Here is a 27,447-nt window from a genome sequence, read left to right on the forward strand (position 1 = left end):
TATCAACATTAAAATCACAGTTTTATTCGATTCCGACAACTTCTTCTAGGGGAGGGATATTTTTTACAATGAGTGTATGTTTAGTTTACTTTGGAATGAACAGATATTGCAGTCTTAACACTCCTAATAATCTGGTCATTATAGCCCAATACGAGCATCTAGCTTTGCGGATTCCAATAATGCCCCTCTCAATCTGCTAACTGGGTGAAATCTCTTCCATTGCATCGTAGAGTCATGTCTAGTGTTCAACAAGCTCTATGGGAGCTCCGGCCGCAGCGGAAGAGCGAGCGGCCGGGCCCCTTCACAGCCGCCGCATGTTTTGCAGCAGCGGTTCTCCTGGTGGAAATCTCGCTGTTTTTCGCTGCGGCCAAACCGCGAGATTTCCGCCGAGAATCTGCCCTGTGAGAACCCAGCCTTAAAGTGGTTCTCCAGGACTTTTACTATTGATGACATATCCTGAGGATAGTAAAACCCCTTACCAGACAACCCTGCTTTAATAGGGCTGCCTATATTAAAATTATAAACTGTGATGTACTTACTTCTCCGTGGCGGTATTATTGTATCTTGTCACCACTGGAAGCTAGGGGTTTGACAGGGCTTAGATGAAGGAACGCCCCTCTCACACCCCTAGCTCCTTATTGGGTGAATTTTGTAAGGTCCTAGCAGCTGCGTGTGTACAGCTTGTTGGCAGTCCTGGATGGTTAAGGTTTCGTGTTCAGGTTAGGCGTAGATTATTAGCTGTAAATACAGTAATGTTCAGGGGTTACATGCAAGCATTTACCATTAATAATCTACACCTAACCTGAATACCATACCCTAACCCTCCAGCCCAGGCAACAATCTCTACACACGCAGCTGGTAGAAGTCTGGCTGCTGCAGCAGTGTCCCTACCATCTCCCCATGACAACCGGTAGCCGACACAGCCTCCGCGGCCTCACAGATCCAGGTGTTCTAGCCTCACTGCCATTGTGTCTCCTGGTGGCACAGCAGCAGTTCAGGGTTATAGGACGCTGGTGCCTCTCTTCTGCCAACTCTCACTGTCCATGTCGTGCCGCTGCTCCTGCCGCTGACTCTCCATGTGCCATCGCTCGCACGCTTGTCACTCTCTTCCCCTGTTTGCGCAGCCTCTGCATCCTGTGCCACCGCTCCCAGGTTTCCCCATCTCCTCCCCTGCCAACACTTGGTGTGCATGCTCTGCATGTGGTCCCCACATTGGCGCTCGACCACTCACTGCTTTGCCGCTGTCCTGCCCTGCCAACGCTGACTGCGGATGCTGTGCATGTCCTGACCCCGCCAGTGCTCCCAATTCAACCGCTGTGGGAGAACCTTAGTGCCCTTGCAGGACCTGAACAGCAGCCAGCTGTGAAGCCAATCAGCTACAGAGGGAGTCTCCCTCCCCCTGTCAGTCTTGTCTCCACCAGTACTTCCTTGTGGTGACAAGATACAATAATACCCTCCATGGCTGCCAGGATCCAGAGCCGCCCCTCTGTGGCCTGGATGATTGTTATGACAGAGAAAGTCACAGGAGATGCGGTGACCGCTGCAGCCAATGAGAGGCTGCAGCGACATGTTCTTGAGCTCCTGGCATCATGGCGGTAACCAGATAACGCCTTTCAGTATATGGTCATCTTTATGCTTGGACTCCTTCGTGACTTTATTGCAGACCTGCATGAGTTTTCCCAGGCGACGGACCCCAGCCAATCAACTATTGATGACCTATCCTGATGATAGGTTATCAATAGTATTTCACTGGAAAACCCCTTTAAGAACAGAGTGGTCTGCTTCCTGCAGAAATCAGCTCAAAGCATCAGTGTACCAGCCCGGCAAACAGCTGAGTCCTGGGTGACAGACCCCCTGCCAATCTACTATTTATGACCTGACCGGAGGATAGACCATCAATAGTTTACAACTGGACAACCCCTTTAACCCCTTCCCATGATAGGTCGTACAGTTACGTCCTGCGGGGTTGGGTTATGTATGAAGAGAGATTGCATCGCTAGCCCTCTTCATACAGCACGGGCGCCGGCTCTTTATTATAGCCGACACTTGGCGGCAACAGCTGCAATCGGCCGCGTGGCCGATCGCGGCTGTTAACCCTTTAAATGCTGCTGTCAATTCTGACAGCGGCATTTAAATCCCCTGAACGATATTCGGGGGTCCCGTACAGCCCCCCGCGATGACAGGGAGCCGTGTGGGTGTCATGGCAGCTGGGGGCCTTCTGAAAGGCCCCAGGAATGTCTTGGCAGAACGCCTATCAAGCCGTCCCAGTTGGCCAGACTGCCTGCCTGATCACAGTATGATATAATGCTCTGGCATTACATCATACTGCAAGAGCGATCAAAGCATCACAAGTTGTTGTCCCCTAGGGGGTCTAAAAAAAAAGGTAAAAATAAGAATAAAGTTTTATTAATTGTAAAAATAAAAAAAAGTTATAAAAGTTAAAAAAAACCCTTTTGCCATATTTACAATAAAAGATTCTAAATAATAAAATAAAAATACATATTTAGTATCACTGCGTCCGTTAAAGTCAGCTCTATTAAAGTAACGCATTATTTACCCCACACGGTGAACATCGTCTAAAAAAAAAAAAAAGGACTGCCAGAAATGCCGTTTTTTGGTCACCCTGTATCCAAGAAAAAATGCAATAAAAAGCGATCAAACGGTCATATGTACGCCAGAATGGTACCAACATAAACTACAGAGCGTACTGCACAAAATGAGCCCTTGCACAATTATGTTGACGGAAAAATAAAAAAGTTATTGTGCGCAGAAGATGGTGGCAGAAAATAATTTTAAGAAATTAAATGTCTAAAAAAAAATAAAAGCAGTACGGCAAAAAAAAAAACTATACAAGTTTGGTATCGTAGTAATCGTACTGATCCATAGAATAAAGTTATCATGTCATTTTTGTTGCAGTTTGTGCACCGTAGAAACAAGACGCTTCGAAAGATGGTGAAATGTCATTTTTTTCCTTTTTACTCCACTTAGAATTTTTTTTTAACGTTTTTCAGTACATTATATGGTACATCAAATAGTACCATTGAAAAATACAACTTGTCCCACAAAAAACAAGCCCTCATGCAGCGACGTCTATGGATAAATAGAGGAGTTACGATTTTTTTAAAGGGGTGAGGAAAAGACATAAATGGAAAAAAAGGACTGCGTCATTAAGGGGTTAAAATTGCTATAGCCTAATATTACATGAAATGTTAATTAAACCTTCTGGGAGAAGGAACTTACATGATTTTCCATTACTGCATATGGAAATAAATTACTTTTGATTAGTAGTAGAGATGAGCGAACGTGTTCTTAACGAACACTTACGCACCCGAACACCGGCTTTTCCGAGGACTTCCGTGTTCGCGCGTAAGTATTCGGGGGGCGCCGGGGGGCGGGGAGAGGCGCGGCGGCGCGGGCGGCAGCAGCGGGGAACAGGGGGGAGCCCTCTCTCTCTCCCTCTCCCCCTCACTCCCCGCCGCAACCCCCCGCGCTGCCACGGCGACCCCCGAACTTTTTTCGCCCGAACACGGAATTCCTCGCGAAGTTCGGTGTCCGGGCGAAAAGGGGCGGAGCCGAACACGTTCGCTCATCTCTAATTAGTAGCCTATGGCAGATTGGCACAACGTTTTTCATACGCTGTCACCACACACCCCTGTGGAGGAGCCCTTAGAACAGTAATCACAGCCATTTAGTCCCTATGAGGCACGGCTGTAGGGATCTGAGTGTGCTTGGGGCGATCTGACAGCCAACTGTACTGCAACACAAGTGTAAGCTGGTCTTCGCCAGCCAGCAACTCCTGTTCTCAGCCATGGCGCAGTGTTACCATACTGGCTCTCTGTGGACAGGGAGATCCTATTTAGTTTTATCTATTTGTAATATGCAAGGTAATTCTCCCTTTTTATACAGGCTGTATGACGATGAGTACTGCAGGGAACTACAAGTCCCGGCATGCATTGCGGGGTGACCGCCGCAGTCATCACATGGGCGGGTATTTAATCTGGGAGCTGCTGGCCGGACGAGGAAGTGAAAGGATGGAGGCGGCTATGAAGCATCGAGCCCTCTACAAGGGAACGACCCCTCCATGGAAGGAGACGTATAGGAAGGTAAGCGGTGCGGCTGCTAGCGGCTCCGTGCTGTGTGTCCAGCGCTCTAACCTCCTGCCTTGTGTCCTAGAGATGTGTGGAGAGACTGAAGAGTAAGCGCTCCAGCCTGCTGGACAGGTTTCGGCAGGTTGATGACCGGGTCCCTGCAGGTGCTGGAGGCTCCTTCCTAGTGCAGGAGGTTATGGAGGAGGAATGGCGAGCTATGCAGATGCCCAGCAGCAGGCTTCCATCACTATGGCAGAATGAGTCCTTCTCACAGGTAGGTGGCCTGCCATGGGGTGGATAGGGTGGTGAGAGTGCAGAGCCTGCAGGTGTGCACTGACTTGGTGCTACATGGTGTTGTGTTATTCTTTTGTGCACTCAGCCTTTTTGCATTGTGTAACCTGGTGTGGGTGTCTGCCTCCAGGTTCTGCAGGAAATAACTTTCATAGCGTGCTCTGGAAAAGCACTGTTTCCTGCAAATGAGCCGAAATCAACTGATCGTGCGCTTGTGGAGGAAAAAAAATTACATCATGTTCTATTTTAGTACAGATGGCTTCCATTAAAGTCAATGGAAGCTGTCTGGCCTGTTCATAATTAAAGGGGTTGTCCCGCGCCGAAACGTTTTTTGTTTTTTTTTTCAACCCCCCCCCCCCCCCCGTTCGGTGCGAGACAACTCCGATGCAGGGGTTAAAAAAGACCGCACAGCGCTTACCTGAATCCATGCGCTCCGGTGACTTCTTACTTACCTGCTGAAGATGGCCGCCGGGATCTTCTACCTCAGTGGACCGCAGGGCTTCTGTGCGGTCCATTGCCGATTCCAGCCTCCTGATTGGCTGGAATCGGCACGTGACGGGGCGGAGCTACACGGAGCCCCATTGAGAACAGAAGACCCGGACTGCGCAAGCGCGTCTCATTTGGCCATTAGACGCCGAAAATTAGACGGCCTCCATGGAAACGAGGACGCCAGCAACGGAGCAGGTAAGTGAAAAACTTCTTATAACTTCTGTATGGCTCATAATTAATGCACAATGTACATTACAAAGTGCATTAATATGGCCATACAGAAGTGTATAGACCCACTTGCTGCTGCGGGACAACCCCTTTAACATTGCAGACAGGTTGCGGATTCCATGTGGGCCATACACAGATAAGACAGGTATGTGGGGTCACCGGCCGGGTATAGGGTCAGATTTTGCAGTGCGATCCAGAATCTGAACTGGTCATGTGCAGCTGGCCTTATGCTGCTCTGTAAGCAAAGCAGGAGTGTTAAAGGGCAGGGCTATAGAAAGCAAACTTGTGTTTTTTTTTATTTTTTTTATTTTTATAGCAAGCAGAGGTGGGTTATTGAGGGTTCATACTGATTGGCTCACTGTTAATATTGAAGTACCACAGGGGCCCTGTTCTTTCTGCTAGGATTGTGCAGTTAAATATCAATATTTGCAGATGACAAACTGTAAAGTAACAGAACAGAATGCTGTTGCGGATGGATCTGGATAAGTTGGCTTGAGCAGAAAAGTGGCAAATGATAGGCCTCCCTCACACAGGGCGTTTGCAGAAACGCAGCGTTTACTACAGATTCCGCCCGGTTTATGCCAGCGTTTTGGCTGTGTTTTCAGCTCAGCTGAAAACGCAGCCAAGGATGCTGAAAAGAAAAGCAATACTTACCTAGCCGCTGCAGTCCGGGTCGCGGCCGCTGGTCTCTGCCGCTGATACGGGCTTCCCCTGCACTCCCAAGTCTATTGTCGTAGGCCAGGTTTGAGAACCACGCCTCCAGCAATAGTGCTGTGATTGGTTGTCGGCGCGCTCGATGCCCAATCACAGCCCTTCATTGACTGTCTCAGCCAATCAGAACTTGCCGACAAGAAGGACATATTAGCGCTTGAGTGGGTACAAAGGCAGGCTACTAAAGTAATAAATGGAATGGGTGGACTACAATGCCCAGAGATGTTTAGTTTAGAAAGTAGGTTGAGGGGGTGACCTAATAACTTTGCATAACTATCAGGAGATGGTACAGAGATCTCGCCTATGATCTGTTTATACTAAGGACTGTGACTGTAAGGGCTTCTTCACACAGGCATATCTGCATGTGCATTTGTAATATGCAGAGAGTAGTACTCATTTATTTCAGTGGGTTTGTTCTCACTACTTTTTTTGCTCGTGCAAAGTCATGCTCTTCTGCGCACATTTGTGCACCAACGTTCATAGTCTATAGGAGGTGCGCGACGGGATACACAATTTCGTGGAACACACATCTGGAACTTGCTATGCTAAATAGCCATTTAAAATGGGGGGGTGTCTGCAAATGAACATGCCCTGCTAGTGCAGCAAAATACACCAATATGTGCGCAAAAAAGCCTTGCTCACTGAGGCGTGCACAAACACATAAGCCTGTGAAGCCACCCTAACAAGCAGCATCTTCATCTAGAGGAAAGACGGTTTCTACATCAACATAGAAGGGGGTTCTTTACTGTAAGAGCAGTGATACTATGCAGATGTGGTGATGACAAATTTGAAAAGCACTTGAGGGGCCTGGTCACCTTTCTTGGATAAGTTTGGCCATCATCTGAGTACATTCTTTTGGAAAAACAACTTCTGATTGAGTTACTGAAAAGTATTTTAAAACAGAACCCCAGATGGAGTCGTTGACTTTAATTGGACCAACTGAGACCCCAATGTTGAAAATGTGTGGGTGTTTTGTTTTTTCTTCCTCCCCCCTCATGTGATGTGGCATGAGGAGAAAAAACTGGTCTCCTGGCTCCTCTAGCCCATGTCTCTCTAGAGCCTACTTTTTATCACAACGCACAAACTTGTAATTTTCATGCGCTGCGTTAACACTAGAAATTTCTATTGATATTTATGTAGCAATCGCAGGTGGCAGCAATGCATGATTTTTCAGAAGAAAAAACATCGCTGATGCTCAAAATTTACACAAATGCAACTTTTTTCTCCAAGCGCTTTCTGCTCTAATTTCATGCTTTTTAACGCATTAAAATGATGGGTGCCTTACAAAACTGTCAAAGGCTACGATGCGCATTCAGAAATTCTGCTTGAAATCATGGTAAAATTCCTATAGCTCTTCAGGCGTCCGCCCTGGTTCCACAGCAAATACTGTCCATACCATGCTATGGGAAAGCGCTTTTCCTTGTACACGAGTGGAAATCAACTGCAGGGGGTTTTATTTATTTTTTTCTGCTCGGAAAACTACAGCATGTTCTATTTGTGTGTGGTTGCCTTGAGACAGTGTGGGAGAATCTGTTCTGCGCATGTCCAATGGCTCACCGGATGGACCATCCACAGTACAGAAGGCCGCCTGCACACAACAAGAAATAAGTCATGTGCAGCCAGCCTATAGCAGATTCTGATTGAAATACTTGACAAGTTATACTGCTTCATGAAGCTGTTACATAATAACCTATACTTCCCATTTCATTTTTTCTGTTAGGCATTTGGTATATCATATGACCCTGATCTGGTTACTCTAGAAGAAATCAAACAGGAGCTTCTCTTGGAAGGTAAATCTATCTCTGGACTTTTCCCCCCGAACCCCAGCAGATGCACCTTTGCTGGGAATGGGGAGCAGAAGCAAGGAGCCAGCCAGCTGTAATTGGGGGAGCGCCTGGCACGGATCAGTCACTGCCGTTGGTGGCGGAGAGCAAGCAGTGACGGTGGCATGTCAGCAGGGGAGTGTTCTCCACCGACCTGACACTCATGGCAGCGGAACACAAAGGCTGGGTTCACACAGGGTGGATTTGCCGTGGAAATTCCGTGCGGAATTTCGCAACGGCAAGTCCGCCTGCAGCCGCTAATCTTGGGGATAACCAGCCAAGTGGACGAGATTTCTCAGAAATCTCGTCCACACCGGATGGCCAATCCGCTGCGGTTAATCCGGCAGAAACTGCAGCTGCGGCGCGGCTTTGCCGACCGCGGCATGTCCATTCTTTTTTTTTTTTTTCCCGCTGCTGCCGCGCTCTCCTCTATGGGAGCGCCGGCCGCAGCAGAAGAGCAAGTGGCCGTGCCGCTTCAAAGCTGTCGTGGGTTTTTGCGCGGCGGTTTTCCCGGCGGAAATCTCGCGGGTTTCTGCTGCGGCCAAACCACAGGATTTCAGTCGAGAATCCGCCCCGTGTGAACCCAGCCAAAGACTGTTGCCGGCAGCTTGAACGGGGGGTGGGGGGGGGGGCAGAGATGGAGGTGACAATGCACGCAGCACTGCCGAAGCAGTGAGTCTGGCAGCTGTGAGCGGGGGACCTTAGGATGCGGGTAACATTTGTGATGAGGCTTATATTGGTAGATGGTAATGCTGCTATGTTACAGTGGTAACATGACAGCATTTGTAAATGTAAGCCCCATCACAAATGTTACCCTGAGACAAAGGCTGCAGGTAACGCTGACATTTCTTCCAGTGTTCTACCAGCACCTTACACCCTTGGCCCTATCGGGGCGTTCCTCCTGTCAAATCCCTAGCTTGCAGTGGCGTCAAGATACACTAATGCCTTCTTGCTCTAGTCTTGAGAGGTATAAGCTTGCAGACCCCCAGTGTTGGTCAGAAGATGTCTTTTGAACTTTAGACACCTATTTGATTCTCAACAGCCACAGTTTGTGCACACGTACACACATATATACACATAGTTTCCCTCTGTATCTTAACAGGTTTTATTCTGAATTGAATCTTTAATAGGCTTTCTTTCCTTGCAGAACAAGCAATGGTTGAAGAAACTGAAAATGTCACTCAGTTTGAAAATAACTGCCTGGATTCTGTAGTTGGCTTGAATAATGAAAGTGTAGTATGTCCTGTTTGTAATAGGTGAGTGAATATACTTCTGGGGAAGGCATAGATGTTGTCTCATTTCATAAATTAACTATTTGTCTTGCAGGAATAATCTAACAGTAATGAGCTGTTTTATCTTGTGTCAGTGTGGCGTGTACATCAACTGTAAAGTAAGTTGCTATTTTTTTTCTTTAACGTTGTAGGCATCTTTGCAGATATGCATGGTGGCTCTTTAACTTATTTTTTTTCCTGGTCACTTTCTTTCTCTAGCATGTCAGTAGAATCTTGGGACTGGTCGATTATAGCTAGGATGTAAGGGTATTCCCATCTCTGCTTTTCATAGCCAAGATTGGGGAAAATGGTGTTCTGTTCCGACAACCTATTGGGCAAAACAGCAGAGTGTGTCAGCCAAACAGTTTTGGTAGCCCTCAGTAAAAGTGAATAGGAGCTACAGAAACTGCATTGCTCCCACTTATTTCAATGAGCTCTACAGAAAAAGCGCTTATTTCTTTGTTTGCTCCAGACAGGTGTCCAGTAACCATGGCAACAGTTCCCAAATTTCTTAGAGAAGCCAATATGGGAAACACCCCTTTATGGCCAGATGTAGACAGCAACTGGCCTTAATCCTTGACTTTTCACAAAACTAAACAGTACTGCTTTTCCAGAGTCACATGACCCTTGTTTTGTCCCACACCAAGCAGTTTCAGGGAATCTCAGACTACAAATGTGCAATCTGAATGCACAATTACCTCAAAGCTAAAGTATTGCAACATTTTATCTCAGTGTATGTGGTGGGGGATTTAATGACGCTAGATGTACCTATTGATTTTTCTTTATGATTTCAGTCTCAAAACATGAACACTGAAAAGTTAAAAGCATTACTAGAAGAAAACCTATTGGCACATGCTGGCTTTTGCAATGAACAACCAGTATTCTCAGTTGGCTTTGGAGCAGAAGGCATGTCCAGCATGTTCATGAGTTGTTCTGTAAGTAACTTTTTACTGCTTATATAAACTGAGTACAAATTCAAACTTGCAGGAGAATTCAGTTTCACAAAATTAAATGTTTCTCTAGTTATTGGGATAAGGGTGGTTTCACACCTGCACTTGGGATTTCACTTGCCTGCTCAGTTCAGGCAGCAAGAAAGGGGAATCCCTGCAGGCAAACATCTCAGTCTCTGGACAGAACCAAACTGCATCGGACAGACCCTATTGACTATAATGGGGTCCATCTAGTTTCCACCTGACCTTTAGACATAAGAAAAAGAGCTGCATATAGCAATTCTTCCTCCTCTGGTATTTTGAGCCAGATCTGTGAGGTTCCCATGCAGATGTGAAACTGACTTGGTTATAAATTGCAGAAACAGTATGGGGGGGGGGGGGGGATGGACGAACTGACATCAACAAGGCTTCTTTTGCCTTGCTGTTCACAATCTCCAAGTCGTTCATTAAATGCATCCATTGTTTACTTTCAGGGGATAATCATCCCTGGTCATGTGGCAAATAAATGTAGGCCTGGGTACAATACATGGCTTTGATAACTTTTGCCGAATTCATTTTACTTAAAGCAGTAATGTAATGTATCTTCTGTTTCCATTTAGGGGTGTGATGCTGTTGCAATAATAGTCTGAAAAGATTTTCTTCTGGACTGGCTGAAATTGTTTGCTTTTGTTGTATAAACTTGTATATTTTTATATTTGTCAATAAACTAAACTAAAGTTTTCTTTTTGCTTTTTAGTTTGACTTTTTTTGCATGCTTAGAAGAACTTGCTACCTGTTCTGTGGTGTGTAGAAGCCCTAGTTCCCTCACCCACCCTTCACAATACACAAGAAAGTTGTAGGCTATTAGTTTAGTGCCTTCTGGCTTCTTACAAGCAGATCTCCTATAAAGACAAGTTTTGATACTTTGTGTTTTAACCAGTGCAATCAAATAGTATACTAATGTGGTCTTCATTCAAAAACCACATTCGCATCTGGTGGATTTTTAAAGTGTGCAGCATGCAAATTTCTCTTTAAAAAAAATTTCCTACTTGTCAACCCTGTATACATAAATGAAGGGCTCATGTATAGTCCAATTACTGCTCAGTACATAGTTCTCTGTGGGCACTACTCCATAACGTTAAGGCTAGGCTCACACTGGCAGATTTGACTTGTGTATTCCACAATTGGCACCTGTGTGGACATTACACAGCCATTGAAAGGCATGATCTTTTGCAGCATCACTCAGACATGCAGATAGGAATTGCGGTTTCCGTGAATAATTAAAAATCATAGCATGCTCTGTGCAGATTCCTCACACCTGGCTCCCTTTGAAGTCAATGGATGAGTGTTCTGCCACCCATGTGCAATTAACATTGTGTATCAGCAGTGGAAAAGCTGGAATGACAGCTGGAGAGGAGAGATCTTCCACATGGACAATATGCTGTGCATAGCATACATCCGTGTGGAAAAACTCTTGCATCCACAGTCACTCGCAATTTCCACAAATGATCAAGTCTGACCTATGTCTGTTACTCTCACACGAAGGCATACAGAGTAATGTCTTGGAGTGTCATCGATGATGAGGGTGACCTGAGGATGAATTGGTAGAGCTTTATCAGCCAGTAATCAAGATATGGAATTACAAAGATCCCTTTCAGCCTGAATCTAGCTGTAGGAATTGCTGCAATCTTATGAGAACTCTGTAGAGCAAGGTCAAATGGGAGGCTCATGAGCTGCTAGTGATGAATTTGGATTATGAAGGTAAGAAGTGGCCAAATCTATTACTGCCATAAAGGCTTTCTGTTGATGAATGCAACTGCTGATCTGATAGGCCTCCTGCGCACACAGGCAGATTTGCATTAGAGTCCATGGTGGGCATCTGCCTCTGGACTCCACAGCAAATACTGCCCCATAGCATGCTATGGCAAATTGCAATGTCATCGCCACAAGCAGAAATTGTCTGCTATTTACTCAGAGAAGTAATTGCAGCATGTTGTCAAAGTGCAGAAAGAAGCTGCTGGACAGGTAAGCTAGGGCTACAGCTAGGGAAAAGTGATATGGAAAAAGAGCTGGGGTACTAGTAGATTGTAGACTTAACTGGAGTAACCAATGCTAGTCAGCTGCTGCAAAAGCAAATAAAGTCTTGGGGTGTATTAAAAGGGGTATAGGGGCAAAGGATGAGAACATTATTCTTCCACTATATAATGCACTCGCGAGGCTCCACATGGAATACTATGTACAGTTCTGGACACCGGTGCTCAGGAAGGATGTTGCAGTCCTTGAGGGGATCCAAAGAAGGGCTACTAAACTAATAAATGGAAGGACTGGAATACCCAGAGAGGCTATCACTATTAGGATTATTCACCCTGAGGGAAAAAAGATGGTTAAGGGGTGAGCAAATAACTATGCATAAATACATGAGGGGACGATACAAGGATCTCTCCCATGATCTGTTTATACTGAGGACTACGTCAGTAACAAGAGGACATCTGCTATGCCTAGAAGAAAGGGGGTTCTTTACTGTAAGAGCAGTGAGACTGGAACTCTCTGCCTGAGGACATGGTGATGGCAAAATCCATAGAGGAGTTTAAGAGGGGACTAGATGTCTTTCTTGAGCGGAAGGATATTTACAGGATATAGACATTAGGGAATCAGTGGATTTGTAGTTCTGGGTCTTAGTCCCTCCCTGACTATCAAAGTTGATCCAGGGATTATTCTGATTGCCATTATGGAGTCAGAAAGGAATTTTCCCCCACATGGGCTAATTGGCTTCTGCCTCTTGGTTTTTTGCCTTCCTCGATCAACTAGAGCGTGGAAATGGTGAATGAAGACCATGTCCATCTAGGTCAGCCTAACATACTATGTTACCATGTTGTCCCTGAAATGTATTTTCAATCGCAGGTTTTTATTTTTTTCAAATAGTGTTTTCACTATCACATATTGGACCTTAATCCTCTAGTAGCTTGGCGTTATGCCTTCACACCAGTATTTTTCCCCATTTTTTTTTTCTATACTCACTCACCTTTTGGTGGAGTGTAATCTGGTTGGCAGCACCTCCATTTGAAATGCACTATTTCACCTCTCACTGGATCTTGCTCCAGCCTCCTTTTTTTTATCTTCTCACATTCGCCAAATCATTGGCAGTGCAGCAATTAAATTTTCTGTTCTTAAATATAATCCTGGTTGATGCACTAGTGAAGGTGCATGCAGCATAGTTTTAACAAGGGATTGTGCCAAACATTCTGGGGTTGCCAAGCTATGATCAGAGATACATTGATTCAGATGACTTATTCAGTCTATCCTGGATGTTGCCACCTCAATAAAAAGGTTATGGGTGGGGACTCAGGTAAGAGAGCTTTGAGGTCATCTTCCATGGTGTTCCAGGATATGTACTTTGGACATGACATTCTTCTCCCCCTCTGAACCTGGTTAGACTTCAACTTAGGCCTCATGCACATGGGATCTGCTGTTCAAGTCACCCATAGGAAAGCATGGAGCACTCTCAGCTCCACACTTGCAGATTCCACAAGTGGAAACTAAATTGCAGCATGCTGCAGTTTAGCATAGATGGGCTTAATTGGTCTCTGTGGATGGTTTTGGTCTGCAATTTCATGCCAGATTTGTAGGCAGCTATGTCTCAGGCTACTTGGAGACCAGACAGGGAGGTGTGGAAGGCACAATTGAGCTTGCAAAATTTTTTTTTTCCCCCTGCATGGATAATTTGCTATACATCCCTGATCTCCTGCAAGCATTTAAAATTCACTTACACAATGCCTCGCAGGCCATCTGCTGCAGAAACCTGTGCATGAGGCCTTAGTTGGTCAGCTACAATGTTGCATGAAGCTGGAATATGCACAGCAGCTAGATGGTGTGGGTTCAGCTCTGTCCAGGCAATGATCCTTCCCACTTGAAGGGGTTTTGCTCATAAGCCACTTTGCTTGATGTAGATAGCTTTGCTCAGGAGGCAGGCCTGTCTTCTACAGCACTAAGCCAAGAATGAATTCAGTGTCTGTAGGAGGCACATTGCTGGTCAGAGTAATTAGCACTTTGTGCTTACTTGGTGCCAACACTAGACAGAGCGTCACTTTGTCCCCTAATAACACACCCCAGAAACTATCAAGAGAAAGGGGCATGGTTAGCAGAGCTTGAGTCAGCATAACTCCTCCCAGGCAGAGGACTCCTATCATTTGCATACAAAGTGGGATAATTTTGGAACCTAACTGCAGATGTACATGAGCTTATGAGAAGCACGGTCATTAGAAGTAATTGATATTTCATTCGCTGCTGGCCAATGAGTTTAGTTTTAACGGCAAGAGGTTCTTTAACTCCTTAGTGACAGCCAATACATCTTTTGATGGCCTGTATCGACAGGCTATGTATGAAGCTAAATCATGGCAATCTCCATACAGTGCAGGGGTTGGCTGTTTATTACAGCTGACACTCGGCAGTAACAGCTCATCAGAGTTAACCCTTTAAATGCTGCTGTCAGTTCTGACAGCAGCATTTAAGTCCCCTGTGATGAGATTGCAGGGAGCGGTGCGAGTGTCATGGTAGCCAGGGGCTTTCTGAAAGGCCCCAGGGCTGTCCTGGCAGAATGCTTATCAAACCATCCCCGTGGGGTGGCTTGATAGCAGTATGATATAATGCTATGGCATTACATCATACTGCAGGAGCAATCAAAGCATCACAAACTCTTGTCCCCTCTTAGGACTAAAAAGATCAATTAAGTTTCACTAATTAAAACAAGTGAAAGTTTAAAAGAAAACCCTTTTGCCATGTTTATAGTAATCTAAATAAATTAAAAAAAATACATATTTGGCATCAATGTGCTTGTAAAAGTCCAATCAAAAGTAACACATTATTTACCCGACACGAACGTAGTCAGAAAAAAAAGACAAATGCATTTTTTTGGGTCATCCTATCTCAAAGAAAAAAAAAATGCAATGAAAAACAATCAGTCATATGTACTTCAAAATGGAACCAAAGCAAACTACAGGACGTCTGGCAAAAAGAAGAGCCCTTGCACAACTATGTTGATGGAAAAAAGTAGAAAAAGCTATTGCACGCAGAAGATGGCAGCAGAAAATAAAATAACTGAAAAAGTAGAACAGCGAAAAAGACTATATAAGTTTGGTATCATACTGATCCATAGAATAAAGTTATGTCATTTTTGTTGCAGTTTGTGCGCAAAAGAAACAAGATGCACTGAAAGATGGCGTAATTTCATTTCTTTCCCATTTCTCTCCACTTGGAATTTTTAAAAAAGTTTCAGTACATACTATACATTAAATAGCACCATTGAAAATTACAACTCAGCCCGCAAAACAAGCCCTGATACAGCAATGTCGATGGATAAATAAGTGTTACGATCTTTTTTTTTAAAGGGGGGGGGGGGGGGGCTGTTAGTGTGTGGAAAAAAATTTAAAAACCAAAAAATGTGGTCCCTAAAGGGTTAAGAAGTTTAGGGTGTATTCAAATACAGATGTTGAAGTTTCCATGATTTTCCCACTTATCTGATTGGGCCTTGCAGATATCTGCTTGCTACTAACCCTTTCCAATTCAAACGAATGTGATTTTTTTTTTTTTTTTGGAAATATGAAAATATGCTACCTTTTAGGTCAATAATTACAAGTCTAGTAGTCTAGCTAGTTCTGAAACCATTTTATATGCTGTCTATATCAACTGCAATTACCCATCTTCAAGTATTGCAACAATGATTTTATTGTGCAGTCCCCCTTTCCAAAATAAGCAGTTTAATTAAAAAAAAAAAAGGCAAAGTCAGCAGAATATGGTAATTTTTTTTTTTAAATTGGGTTTGTAGAAAACAAAGTTGAAAGGAGGTACTACTAAAGAGAAATTTGCTAGAATAAAGTAGAGTTAACACTTTAATACACTGGTCATACATGGGAGTAATCTCACTGATCTTATCCTCTCTACTTCCAAAAATGTTTATGTTCCGTCTGCCCTTACAGACCAACTGGCTAAAATTTACAGAAGTCTTTAGTGTGAAGCCCATTTACAAAATGAAACTATTTTAATAGAGAATTCTGAATGGTACTTGTACCTCTCAAATGAATGGAAATGTAGCCAGAAGCATTATACAGTTCTTGATCACATCGACAAACACAAAATTAAGATGCTATTATGGGGATGGCATAGAGACTGTACAATTTGGTGTTTGTAACATAAGTGAAGATAAGCTAATCACACTGCACTTAACATTTAACAAAGACTTTAAGATTTTCAAGGAAACTGATATATTCTTGATGTTCCAAAGCAGTGCTGAGTTCTACAAGCTCATCAGCAAAAGTGTTGTCTATTCCACGGTCAGCCATGAAATCCATCAGATGATCGTACAAAGCCTGGAAAGAAATAGAAAACCTACTGTTATAGATTTCATTTTCCGCACAACACTAAATAAGTAGGGGAAAAAAAAAAAAAAAAAGTGTAGACTTTATATTTCAATACGTCTATTGCACTAAAGAACAAGCATGAATGTTCATTTACGCATTAGCAATATGCTGATAAAGTTAAAGCACACCTAAACTTTCGGATGATTTTTCGGAATAAGCTGCCATGTGTATATAAGGTACAGTATTTGTGGTCATTTAATTGACTTGTCCTGCATTTTCTAGCAATTTTCCATTTTGTTAGCTTAAAGGAGTTAGCCTATACTCCCCGAGTCTCCCCTCCGATGTATTGTTTACAGGCTGTAGCAGTCTGACATCCTGTACACATAGAGCCCAGCAATACTCTGCAGTAGCCGGTCACATTCCATATACAGGCTGCTGCAGCCTGTAAACAATAAGTCAGAGGGGAAACCCATAGTGGTGGCACTAAATGCACTGAGCAGCCAGCAGAGAAGAATACAGGCTTGTCTCTTATTTTTATACACACAGAGCCTGTTTAAATTAAAAAAAAAAAAAAATCAATCAAATCGAATAACCCCTATAATCTGTCAGTTTTTTCTTAACTTCACTCCAGAGGGGGTAGAGACTAACTGCTATGATGTCACCACACCCTCAAAAGCAACAGTTGCATGGAGGACATGATATAGCAGTACAGATGTGAAACAGACTGGGGTGAGAGCGTTTTGTCTGTCTCTCCACTCTCCATAGACTTGGAGCTGCAGCTATAATCTGATCTGTCAGTGTTTGAACTTGTGTATGGATTCCATCAATATATTCTGAGAGTTATCAGTGTGGGGAGGGTACTCTTTAAAAGAAGGTGGCCTTTAGCATATGTTTGTACGGTTGTGTAACAGTGATTATCTGCGGTTTGTAATCTGATTTGAAGCGCAGGATCTATGCAAGTTTTCGGCACCAAGCAGCTACAGCCATAGATAGCACTTTAGTGTCTACAGCCACAGATATTGATTTGCTTTCAGTACATAGTTCAAATCAGTATCCTGGTCAAGAAACGGCACTAAACCTACTGATGTCAATGAAGCTGTAAAAATAATTGTTAAAAATGATGCTGTACCAACCCAGTCAAGGGAATCTGTGCTCAGTGTATAGCTGTTCTCCTTCCAGTCTGTATCTCCAGTTGTCTGGAAGCTAACTTCTCGAATAGTGAAGATGTCACTTTCCTCATCTTCTTCACCATGTGCAACCTTTATTAAAAGGCATGTCAAGAAGAAAAACAAAAATACAGTTTTAAAATGTAAACTTAACATAAAAAGTTATCTAAATTCTGACAAATCTGACTTTTTTTTAAACAAGCTGCAGCCCTTTAATTTTTTTTTTAATACACAGTTATAGCTTGGCCCTGCAGTTCTATCAAAGAAGGTGAAAAGTTAAGCCAGAATCTAGCATAAATTATAGTTGAAATCAAAGCCAGTATTGGCTTCATACTTTATGCACAGGCAGATAGATGTGCCAAATGTATTACGAAAAATCACTGAAAGGGTCATAATTACCAAAGCAAAGATACATGGGCAGTTATGAACAACAGTTCCCAGTAGCATGCAGAAAGGCAAAATGCTATGTGTGAGGTAGCTCAGGTGCAATATACTGACGAACAGCCATTCACACACCTACTATACATTAGGAGGGAGGGGTCTGCTTTATAAGGTGCTTCCACATACAGAAAGGTGCAAAAAAATAAGTGGAACACATGCTCAATTCGGTTTTTGGTACTAAAAACAAAGAAGCAGCATAAAACCTCTGAGTTTTTGTTTTTTTAAGTTAAATGAAAAAAATAAATTCTATTTACAACAATTCACTGAGTTTTTATGCTGCTTACTTACAGTTTTCATTACCAAAAACCGAAAGGAGCAAGGGATGCAAATTTTTTTTGCACACCGCTGTAAAGAACCTGCATAGGGTGCCAGTCACACAGGTACATGTAGTGAACTACGCAGGCTTACAGCCTGTGATGCCCATACTATTAGATCGGGGAAGGCGGGGGGGGGGGGGGGGGGGGGGGGGGGTAATCTGACACATTCTTAGGGTGCCACACAAAGCACGGGCTCTCCCAGCACCTCAGGGTCAAACTGCTTCTGCAGATAAATGAGGTATTAGTTGATATTTTGACCAAGATACACAAGCTCACAAGCTGCCCTCACATCTGGCAAGTCTCTACACCAACAATACATACAAATAATCACTCAAACTGGATCAAATTCATACAAAAGTCACTTAAAAAGGCCACACTTCCTGCTACAAAAGTACTGCGGGGAAGCGGCGTTTGTACCTACCCATGGCCTTTTCTGTGATTTTTTTTGTATGCATTTGCCCTTCAACTAGCATTTATGCACTCAAACAGCACATTACCTCCTCTTCAGGGTAGTGACAATCCAGCACCAAGGTCTGGTGGTTTTCTAGTTTTGTAACTTCTACAACAAAGTTAGGTGTGGAAACAAGATCAGGCTGAAGGAGGAAGAAGAAATAAGAGAGGGTCACATTAATACTCCAAGGACTTTGCTTAGGGTTCTAAAGCTGGGAAGTACGGCCACAACACTGTAGTATTATACCTCCTCGTTGTCTCCCTTCTCTCCCTCTTGTGGTTCTTCGTCGTAGGATGGTGGAATGCTGTTGTTTGTATTGAATGTGACAGTGATCCTTGAAGACAAAACATGAACGTTTATTAATGCCTTTGAATTCTTCAAAGGAAAAACAAAAAACCCACAAAAAGGTATATTCATACCATGGATTTCTAAATTCCCTTTTATATTTCTTGTTACTTTCATACTGACACGTCCCTTTCAATTACTAAAGCTACTGATCTGCAAAGAACCTGCTGGTGAAGTTTTCAGAGGACCATATAGCATGTACAAAGAAGGTATATGATGGCTACAAGTTCTATACAGTACTCAAGTGCAGCGCACATGACAGCAGGCTGCACTTTGTTGTAAAAAAGCTTATTACATGGTATGTCAGCATCTCCCATTAAAGGACTGCTTCACATGGACATGTACAAATGAAACCTAACCAAATTTATAAAAAAAAACAAAAAAAAAAAACTCTTTACCTCTTTCAGAGTTTAATTACAACTTTTCTGTATGGCTGTTTTATAAGTCACAAAATCAAAAGTGTTTATTTCCAAGGTTATACATCATGGTGAAGACGATCAGAGCTCTGCCCCCCCCCGGTGTCGGCATGGGTAATAGCATTTTTATTTCAAGGTCGGACGCACCCCACAAATTCATTTGAAACAAAGGACTCATGCAAAGGACCGTACCTGCCATTAATTGTACCACAAAGTGTTATATCTTGGAATAGCGCCCCACAATAGTTCTGTTCGGTCAGCAAGGGTCCACAATGGAGCCATTTTTGCTAGTAATCTAGTTACACCACTTAAGTATTGCCATCCAGTAAGCTTTTCTGGATGGCTTATCTGCCTAAGAAGCTACTTCTATGGAAGAATTGGGCGACAACCCCAATGGCAGCTGGGATTGTGGACATTACAGCTTTGAAGTTTTATAAGACAAAAGAAGATAGATATAACAAAAAAAAGTTGAACTTATTTACAACTTCTTCCCCACATCTGCTGGCTTTTATATTAAAGGCGCTGTAGGAGACTTTTACCTATGGAGGACCTGTCCTAATGATGGGTCGTTAGTAAATGATCAGCAGGAGGCCATTGCGCAAGAGCATTCACACTTTAATGAGTTTTTTGGGACTTCAGACCCCCCCCCCCCCCTTCCTTTAGTGATGATCAGGATAGATCATCAATAGATGATCCATGAGGGTTATCACTCAAGATGTCCACCTTCACAATCAGCTGATTCCCGGTACGGTTATCTGTAGCAGGAAGCAAATTACATCATCTGTAATGCAGGAGGCCATGTTGTTAGTACAGGTGCTGCTCATATTGAATTCAACAAGAGCTGTGCCTGTAGTAGCAAACCAGGCCGCTACTGCGGTACAAATGATGCAATCTGTTTCCTTCACTGTCGAAGGGTTTAGGCCGCTTGTGGTTTATATAGTGTGGGATTGCATCCTAAAGCTAGTCACAAATACAAAAGACCATCTTCACCAAAGGCTGGGAAATGGGAGATCATTGGCAGCCAGGTGCCTCGGATGCCGCTCATCTAAAGGGAAATAACTTAGACAGAAGTCCAACATGTATCATATCAGTAAAACCTGAGACCATATATTAGGGATCTGGTTACCCTCAAACATCTGATTATCTTGTGTACTCGAATTTCATGTATTAACGGTACTGTACTGTAGCTCCGGCCGCACTCACTTCTCTCCAGAGACTTTTCTGGTCAGTTTAGCTTCTGTGCCAATCACTTCCAGCTCCCACCCTCCAGACATCTTAGGGAGGTTCTTGTGTTTCTGGATCTTCTTTTCTTCTTTGATTTCATCATTTAGAAACTCTGCAAATGCTTTGTCACCTGCAGAGAAAGTAACCATGTGCTCATATTTAATAAGGATACATTCATGTGCCCTCGGCGCCCCCTTGCCACCTCTTTTTTAAGACCAACTATTTTACTCCTATGACGCATGAGGTGTCAGCCAGTCCCTCCACATTGCCGGGTGGTAGTTGGACTGGAGGAATGAACTAATCTCATCACATCAATCGGGTAGCAAAGCCAAAGCAATCCATCAAAACAGACCTCCCCCAAATAATATCGCATCACATGTAGTAGAACATCTCTGTATGCTGACATTAAGCAGACATTGCAGCACTACAGACTTCACAATTCCCATAAGTCAGCATTATCACATGGGGGTTTACAGGGAAATACAATTGATGACCTGTCCTCAGGACGGGCCATCACTAGCTGATCGGCTGGGATCCCGACCAATCAGCTGCTTAGATGGCCACAATACACAGGTGATGGAGTGGAACTTGCTGCCCTGACCCCTGTGTAGTGGGTGGTGGATGTAACTAAGTGCAACGCCTATGGACTTTAATGAGGCCTCAGCCAGCAGTTACAAGTGCCAATCACCACTGGGGTTTCAGCAGCTTCCACTCTGTACCCGGGTATAGCGGTGCTGACAGCGGGCACCAGATCAGTCAGGGTCCCAGCCATAGACTACTTATGAAGACAGCTTGCAAACAGTATATCCCTTTAAGGCAAAAAAAGTAACAAAAGTTTAACTGTTCAGACATGTGATTAACTTCTACAGGCTTACAGTCAGATGCATGCGGCCCTCACCTTCAGTGTGCAGCCCCCCGCAGGCACATGACACAGCCGGGAACCCCCTGTGCGGGTTCAGGAAGGTCGGTCTGAGAGCGCCGCCGTGCAGCCATAGTGATCGGCTGAGCGCTCGGACGGGACCCTGACTGCTCAGCAATGGCAGCGGCCGAGCGACCAATACTCTGCCTGCAGCAGAAAGCAGGGAGCGCGACAGAGAGGCGAACATGGTGCAGCCCGACCCACGTGTGGAAGACGAGGACACTGTGACACGCCTGAACTTTCACCTCCGGAGAAGGAAGCCCAGCAACAGCGGAAGTGACGAAGAGCCAATGGGAGGTGAGGGGGAAATCTCGCTTATGGTCATGTGACCAGGGGAGTAAGAGGCGGGAAACAGTCTGCTTCTGTGAGGAGGTGTTGTAGTGTCTGCGGTGCGCTAATGCTGGCGCTCCAGGCTGTCCGAGCAGATGGCGCGGGGTGTGCTGACGTTATAAGCTAAAGACTCCATACATAGTGACTGACGAGTGTGCAGGAGAGGGCGCTGCCATTAGGGCACGTGGCCTGCTATGTTCGGCATCCTCTCATGTATGAAGGGAGGCTTCTGCTTCCATGTTATTTCCTGTAGAATGAAGAATTGTAGTTCGGCCTTCTGATTTCAGCTGCAGTGATGCAGCAGGGTCCCCCAGAGGGTATAAGTGAGGGGCTCGTCACCTCGTGTATGTGTATCGTATATATTTTAACATACATGAAGCAATATACGCTGTTTTAGCATACCCGTACTGCGTCAATCAGCCATACGTGTCCACACATTTGTGTTCGTTGTTTTTTATTTTAAAAGTATACGTTTTTCACTATGAACTGTTTACTTAGTAAAGTTTTGGAGTCTAACACTTGTTTCCCCCTTTAACTTAAAGGGGTTGTCCCGCGCCGAAACGGGTTTTTTTTTTTTTCAACCCCCCCCCGGTTGGCGCGAGACAACCCCGATGCAGGAAGGTAAAGAAAGCTTACCGGAGCGCTTACCTTAATCCCCGCGCTCCGGTGACTTCAATACTTACCGCTGAAGATGGCCGCCGGGATCCTCTGTCTCCGTGGACCGCAGCTCTTCTGTGCGGTCCATTGCCGATTCCAGCCTCCTGATTGGCTGGAATCGGCACGTGACGGGGCGGAGCTACACGGAGCTGCATTCTGCACGAGCGGCTCCATAGAAGACTGCAGAAGACCCGGACTGCGCAAGCGCGGCTAATTTGGCCATCGGAGGGCGAAAATTAGTCGGCTCCATGGGAACGAGGACGCCAGCAACGGAGCAGGTAAGTAAAAAAACTTTTTATAACTTCTGTATGGCTCATAATTAATGCACAATGTACATTACAAAGTGCATTAATATGGCCATACAGAAGTGTATAGACCCACTTGCTGCCGCGGGACAACCCCTTTAAGGCAGGCGTGTCCAACTCATTTTTCACTGAGGGCCACATCAGCATTAGGCTGCATTCCCACGAGCGTATATTGGCTCGGTTTTCACGCTGAGCCGATATACGTCGTCCTCGTGTGCAGGGGGGGGGGGTGGAAGAGCCAGGAGCAGGAACTGAGCTCCCGCCCCCTCTCTGCCTCCTCTCCACCCCTCTGCACTATTTGCAATGAAAGGGGGCGGGGCTAAGTTCTAAGAATTAACCCCGCCCCCGTCCAGCCTCTCCCCATTGCAAATAGTGCAGATGGGGCGGGAGCTCAGTTCCTGCTCCTGGCTCTTCCATCCTCCCCCCCTGCACATGAGGACGACGTATATCGGCTCGGCGTGAAAACCGAGCCAATATACGTTCGTGGGAATGCAGCCTTATGGTTGCCTTCAAAGGGCCATTTATAAGGGATCATTTACATGGGTGTATTTGCGGGCTGTATTGCACGTGTATTTTTTACATATTCAGACATGTTTTTCATAAGTGTAATTTATGCACGTAAAAAAAATTGCAGCATGACCTATTTTTTACCGTTAGGACTTCTGCCTTACACATGAGGTTACCCTTGTTGATAGGGATGCCATGTCTCACACCTCTCCTTTACTCCTACCACACCCTAGATGGGTACTGGTGCACTATGTCTCCACCGGTACTGGGGGTGGAGATATGGGTTGGCCTGAATCAGTGATGGAATGCCCACATTACGCACCAAGATGTGGTTTGGCTGCTGCTGCTGTGTTCTACTTCGGGTGCTGTGAAGCCGGTGCTCCGACCACCAGTCCGAAGCTGTGGCTTTTGGACTGCATCCATCTATCACAGGGTGGGTGACAACAGTGACAGTGGATCTGGAAACACAGATGGGAGTCTGATGGGGAGCCTGACCGTTGTCCCGTGAGCGGACAAATGGCAGCGAGCCAGGCACTGTTACAGTCGGGCTGGCAGCGGAGAAAGGAGGCTGTCAGGGACTGTGACATTGGGGCCGGGAGCGGAGATGGGAGGGCATCGGAGAGGACGACAGTGACGGAAGCTGGGAGTGCGCCGGCTGCCAGAGTCACATTGAGTCCGGGAGCACAGCCAAAGCAGATGGTAGGGCTAGCGGTAACACTGAGACTGGGGTTGGCAGCACAGATGGCACACTCACAGCAGCAGCGTCGCCAGGGAAGACAGGAGGCACAAACACTAACAGCAGCAGGGCAGACCAGAGTAAAGACACAGCAGCGCAACCAATCAGCACCTGGGAGCCAATACATTTAGAGCAGCGCGGCCAGTCAGCACCTGTGGGCGTCACCTGCCTATCCATGCATGTCAAACCGGCCAACCCATATCTCTACCCTTAGTCCCAGTGGAGACATAATGCACCAGTACCCCCTAGATGCTAGTGTGCTTGACAGCCAGAATTGTGACACAATATACTAGGGATAATGTACTTATGCTCGTGTTCACTATAGGAAAGTGCATGACTGGCATGGGTATACATTCTTGCAACTGATTTAGTTCCCTTTCTTGTCTGCTTTACACACGTATGGAATACCACATATGATCAAGTGAATAATTATATAGTCAGCAATGCAAAGCAACAAAACCTGAAAAAAATAGCCTGTATTATACCCATACACCCCCCATTTTTGCAGGATACAACATAGAGAAGCTGTCTGTTGAGGCGGTTCTGGAATCACTGCCCTGCTGATAGTCTTGTGCTGTTTTTGGATGTGTTTCTACATCTTCTGGCTCAGTGGCTATCATATTAGGTGTGACATGCTTGGTCGCACCTGTGAGCTATTCTAGGATTATTCTGTCCTGATATTGAGCTGAACTGCAGTTGATTGTCAGTCTCTGTTTGGCTAAGCTAGCATTCAGAGCTCTGATCCTGAAGCGTTCAGTTACCTGCATCTCAAGCTAAGTACTGCGCTTGTTTTTATATCTACTTTTGGTTTTCCTGTGTTTTCCTTTTCCCACGAAGGGTCAACTAGCGACCAAGGTACGTGGTCAGGGCCCTTTGTCATCGGGGCGATTGCCCTGTGTTCAGGCAGGCCCTTCCCTTTGTTAGGTTATATAGGGACAGTGTTTCCCATATTTTGGTTCTATCCCTGTTTTGTTATTTGTTCATTTGCATTTGTGGAAGATCTGCGGGTGACACATCCAGTGCGTCTTGGTTGGACGTAACAACGTCACTCCACCAGGTATCCTGATTCACCTCATGCTCCTTTAGCCACTCTATCTCTCATTTCCTGGATTACAACACTAGCCCTGACCTGCATGTTGCCCCTTGGATCTATATAATGGCAGCAGGAAGATCCTATGATCTCACACATTCCATCCTGAGCAGCTGTAAGGTAATTTAGCACTATTGTGTGTTCATTAGTAACAATTAAAGGGGTTGTCCCGCGCCGAAACGGGGTTTTTTTTTTTTCAACCCCCCCCCCCCCCCCCCCGGTTGGCGCGAGACAACCCCGATGCAGGGAGGTAAAGAAAGCTTACCGGAGCGCTTACCTTAATCACCGCGCTCCGGTGACTTCAATACTTACCGCTGAAGATGGCCGCCGGGATCCTCTGTCTCCGTGGACCGCAGCTCTTCTGTGCGGTCCATTGCCGATTCCAGCCTCCTGATTGGCTGGAATCGGCACGTGACGGGGCGGAGCTACACGGAGCCTGCATTCTGCACGAGCGGCTCCATAGAAGACTGCAGAAGACCCGGACTGCGCAAGCGCGGCTAATTTGGCCATCGGAGGGCGAAAATTAGTCGGCTCCATGGGAACGAGGACGCCAGCAACGGAGCAGGTAAGTAAAAAACTTTTTATAACTTCTGTATGGCTCATAATTAATGCACAATGTATATTACAAAGTGCATTATTATGGCCATACAGAAGTGTATAGACCCACTTGCTGCCGCGGGACAACCCCTTTAAGCTTAAATTGCATTAGTTTAATTACCTTGCCCTAATAATGCAAAGATCTGATTATCTAGATGTACTGTAGCTTTCGCTAAAGGCCATTTTACACGGGACGATTACCATTAGTAGTTGTTAAAAGCCCTGCTCTCCCACAAAGTTTTGAACGATAGTCGTCCCATGTAAGTGCATGCAGAGACTGAACAACTGAGCGAGAGTCGTTCAGTTTCAGCATGCTTGAAAACTGAACGAGAAGCCGTTCAGTGCAAACAGCAGCTGTTCAGTACTGAACGACTGCTGCTTACAGTGAATGGAGGCAAGCGGGCGAAGAACTCTCCCCCAGCCTCCCTGCTGGCTGTGCTATGAACGATCCAGTGATATTCGCTCCTGTGTAACAGTACGGGAGCGGGGATACACAGGGATGCGCTGTCAGACATCGTTTGCCCGGCACTCGTCCCATGTAAATGGACCATAACATATCCCACATTTGTAGTATGAAAGGGTAAATAAACCATTCTGTTAGCTATGCTCTTACATGAGGCTAACCATTTGGCTTTGGCCAATTATCCGCAGCTCTCTTGAAGAGTGTCTTCAGGGCTTACCATTTATGACAGACCATCATGCGGTAACACAAAGTGGCATGGCTACTACCGTGTGATTTAGGATTCCAGACAACTGACATCCAAAGCTGAGGTCATCCTACATTCTGGCCCAATTTCTTACTGTGTTATGTTGTCCAACCTTGAAACCTACTTTCTTTGAGTAATTTAAACAATGTAGGGATTCACCTAATGTGTGTGTGTGTGTATGTGTGCTTAACTCCCACACATTGTACTCGTTTATTAGGTAACCCATTGCAATCTCCGTAGGGGGTGTGATTCGAAAACAGTCACTCCATTATTTGGAACCTCCACACGCACACTTTGTTCAGGAGAGATAACAGTCTGTAGTTTTTCCTGAGCAAATGAGATGGCATGATGATCTCCACTCCATGAGTCGTTAAGAAACAACCAGGGTCACCGACTCCAATCATTACCGTGCGGTTGTGCTCTGGTGTATTTGTGAAGAATTTTATTAAACCATGACCTGATCTCCACAGTAAGGTATAGCTACATAGGACATAGAGGAGGATGCTATAGGAGCATGAGCAAATATCTAACAATTTTACAGTTCTTCTGCAACATCAAATGCTGCAGTCAGTAATTCATGATGTTTAACAAACTTATTGTCCCAATTATTTTCTAACATATTCAAGCCGAAAGCCCATGGTACCATGACCATAACTAGAAGGATATGCATGGTTCTAGCAGGTATTCGATTCTTCTTTTTGGAGATTCGGAGACTCACTAACAATGGTTGCATGGACCCAGTTGTCTTTTTTTGCTTCCAATTTGACCAAATAACAGTTGTCAACTGGATCTGGAATGGTCATCAAATCTCGCTTCTAAACTTTTTCCAAAAAGTCCTTTTGTCACCTGAAAGCAAAACTATGCATCTCATTTTTTGAGTCTGGATCTGGAATTGAGGAAAATACACATTTATAAGTGACAGTTAACTCCTGATTAGAGATGAGCGAGCATTGTCCTTAGCGAGTACCTGCCCGCTCGGAAGAAAAGATTCGTTGAGCGGCAGGGGGGAACGGAGGGGAGATCTCTCTCTCCCTCCCCCCCCCCCCCCCGCTCCCC

At 45.1% G+C, this 27,447-nt stretch overlaps 2 protein-coding genes across 2 annotated transcripts; one reads left to right on the plus strand and one right to left on the minus strand.

The window, feature by feature from the left end:
* Nucleotides 1-3,963: 3,963 nt before the first annotated feature.
* RPAIN (RPA interacting protein) lies at nt 3,964-10,572 on the plus strand. Its single transcript, XM_066578886.1, has 7 exons — nt 3,964-4,103; nt 4,174-4,362; nt 7,528-7,597; nt 8,778-8,886; nt 8,957-9,020; nt 9,696-9,836; nt 10,451-10,572. Exons 1-7 carry the CDS (start codon nt 3,981-3,983, stop codon nt 10,478-10,480), a joined length of 726 nt encoding a protein of 241 aa, XP_066434983.1. The 5' UTR covers nt 3,964-3,980; the 3' UTR covers nt 10,481-10,572.
* Nucleotides 10,573-15,617: 5,045 nt separating this feature from the next.
* Nucleotides 15,618-21,721, minus strand: C1QBP (complement C1q binding protein). Its single transcript, XM_066578890.1, has 6 exons — nt 21,442-21,721; nt 20,523-20,673; nt 18,805-18,892; nt 18,605-18,700; nt 17,317-17,442; nt 15,618-16,192 (listed from the first exon to the last, which is right to left on the minus strand). Exons 1-6 carry the CDS (start codon nt 21,647-21,649, stop codon nt 16,046-16,048), a joined length of 816 nt encoding a protein of 271 aa, XP_066434987.1. The 5' UTR covers nt 21,650-21,721; the 3' UTR covers nt 15,618-16,045.
* Between the last annotated feature and the right edge of the window lie 5,726 nt (nt 21,722-27,447).

This window comes from Eleutherodactylus coqui, chromosome 1 (genome assembly GCF_035609145.1).
Source record: "Eleutherodactylus coqui strain aEleCoq1 chromosome 1, aEleCoq1.hap1, whole genome shotgun sequence".
In the NCBI taxonomy this organism is placed as follows: domain Eukaryota; kingdom Metazoa; phylum Chordata; class Amphibia; order Anura; family Eleutherodactylidae; genus Eleutherodactylus; species Eleutherodactylus coqui.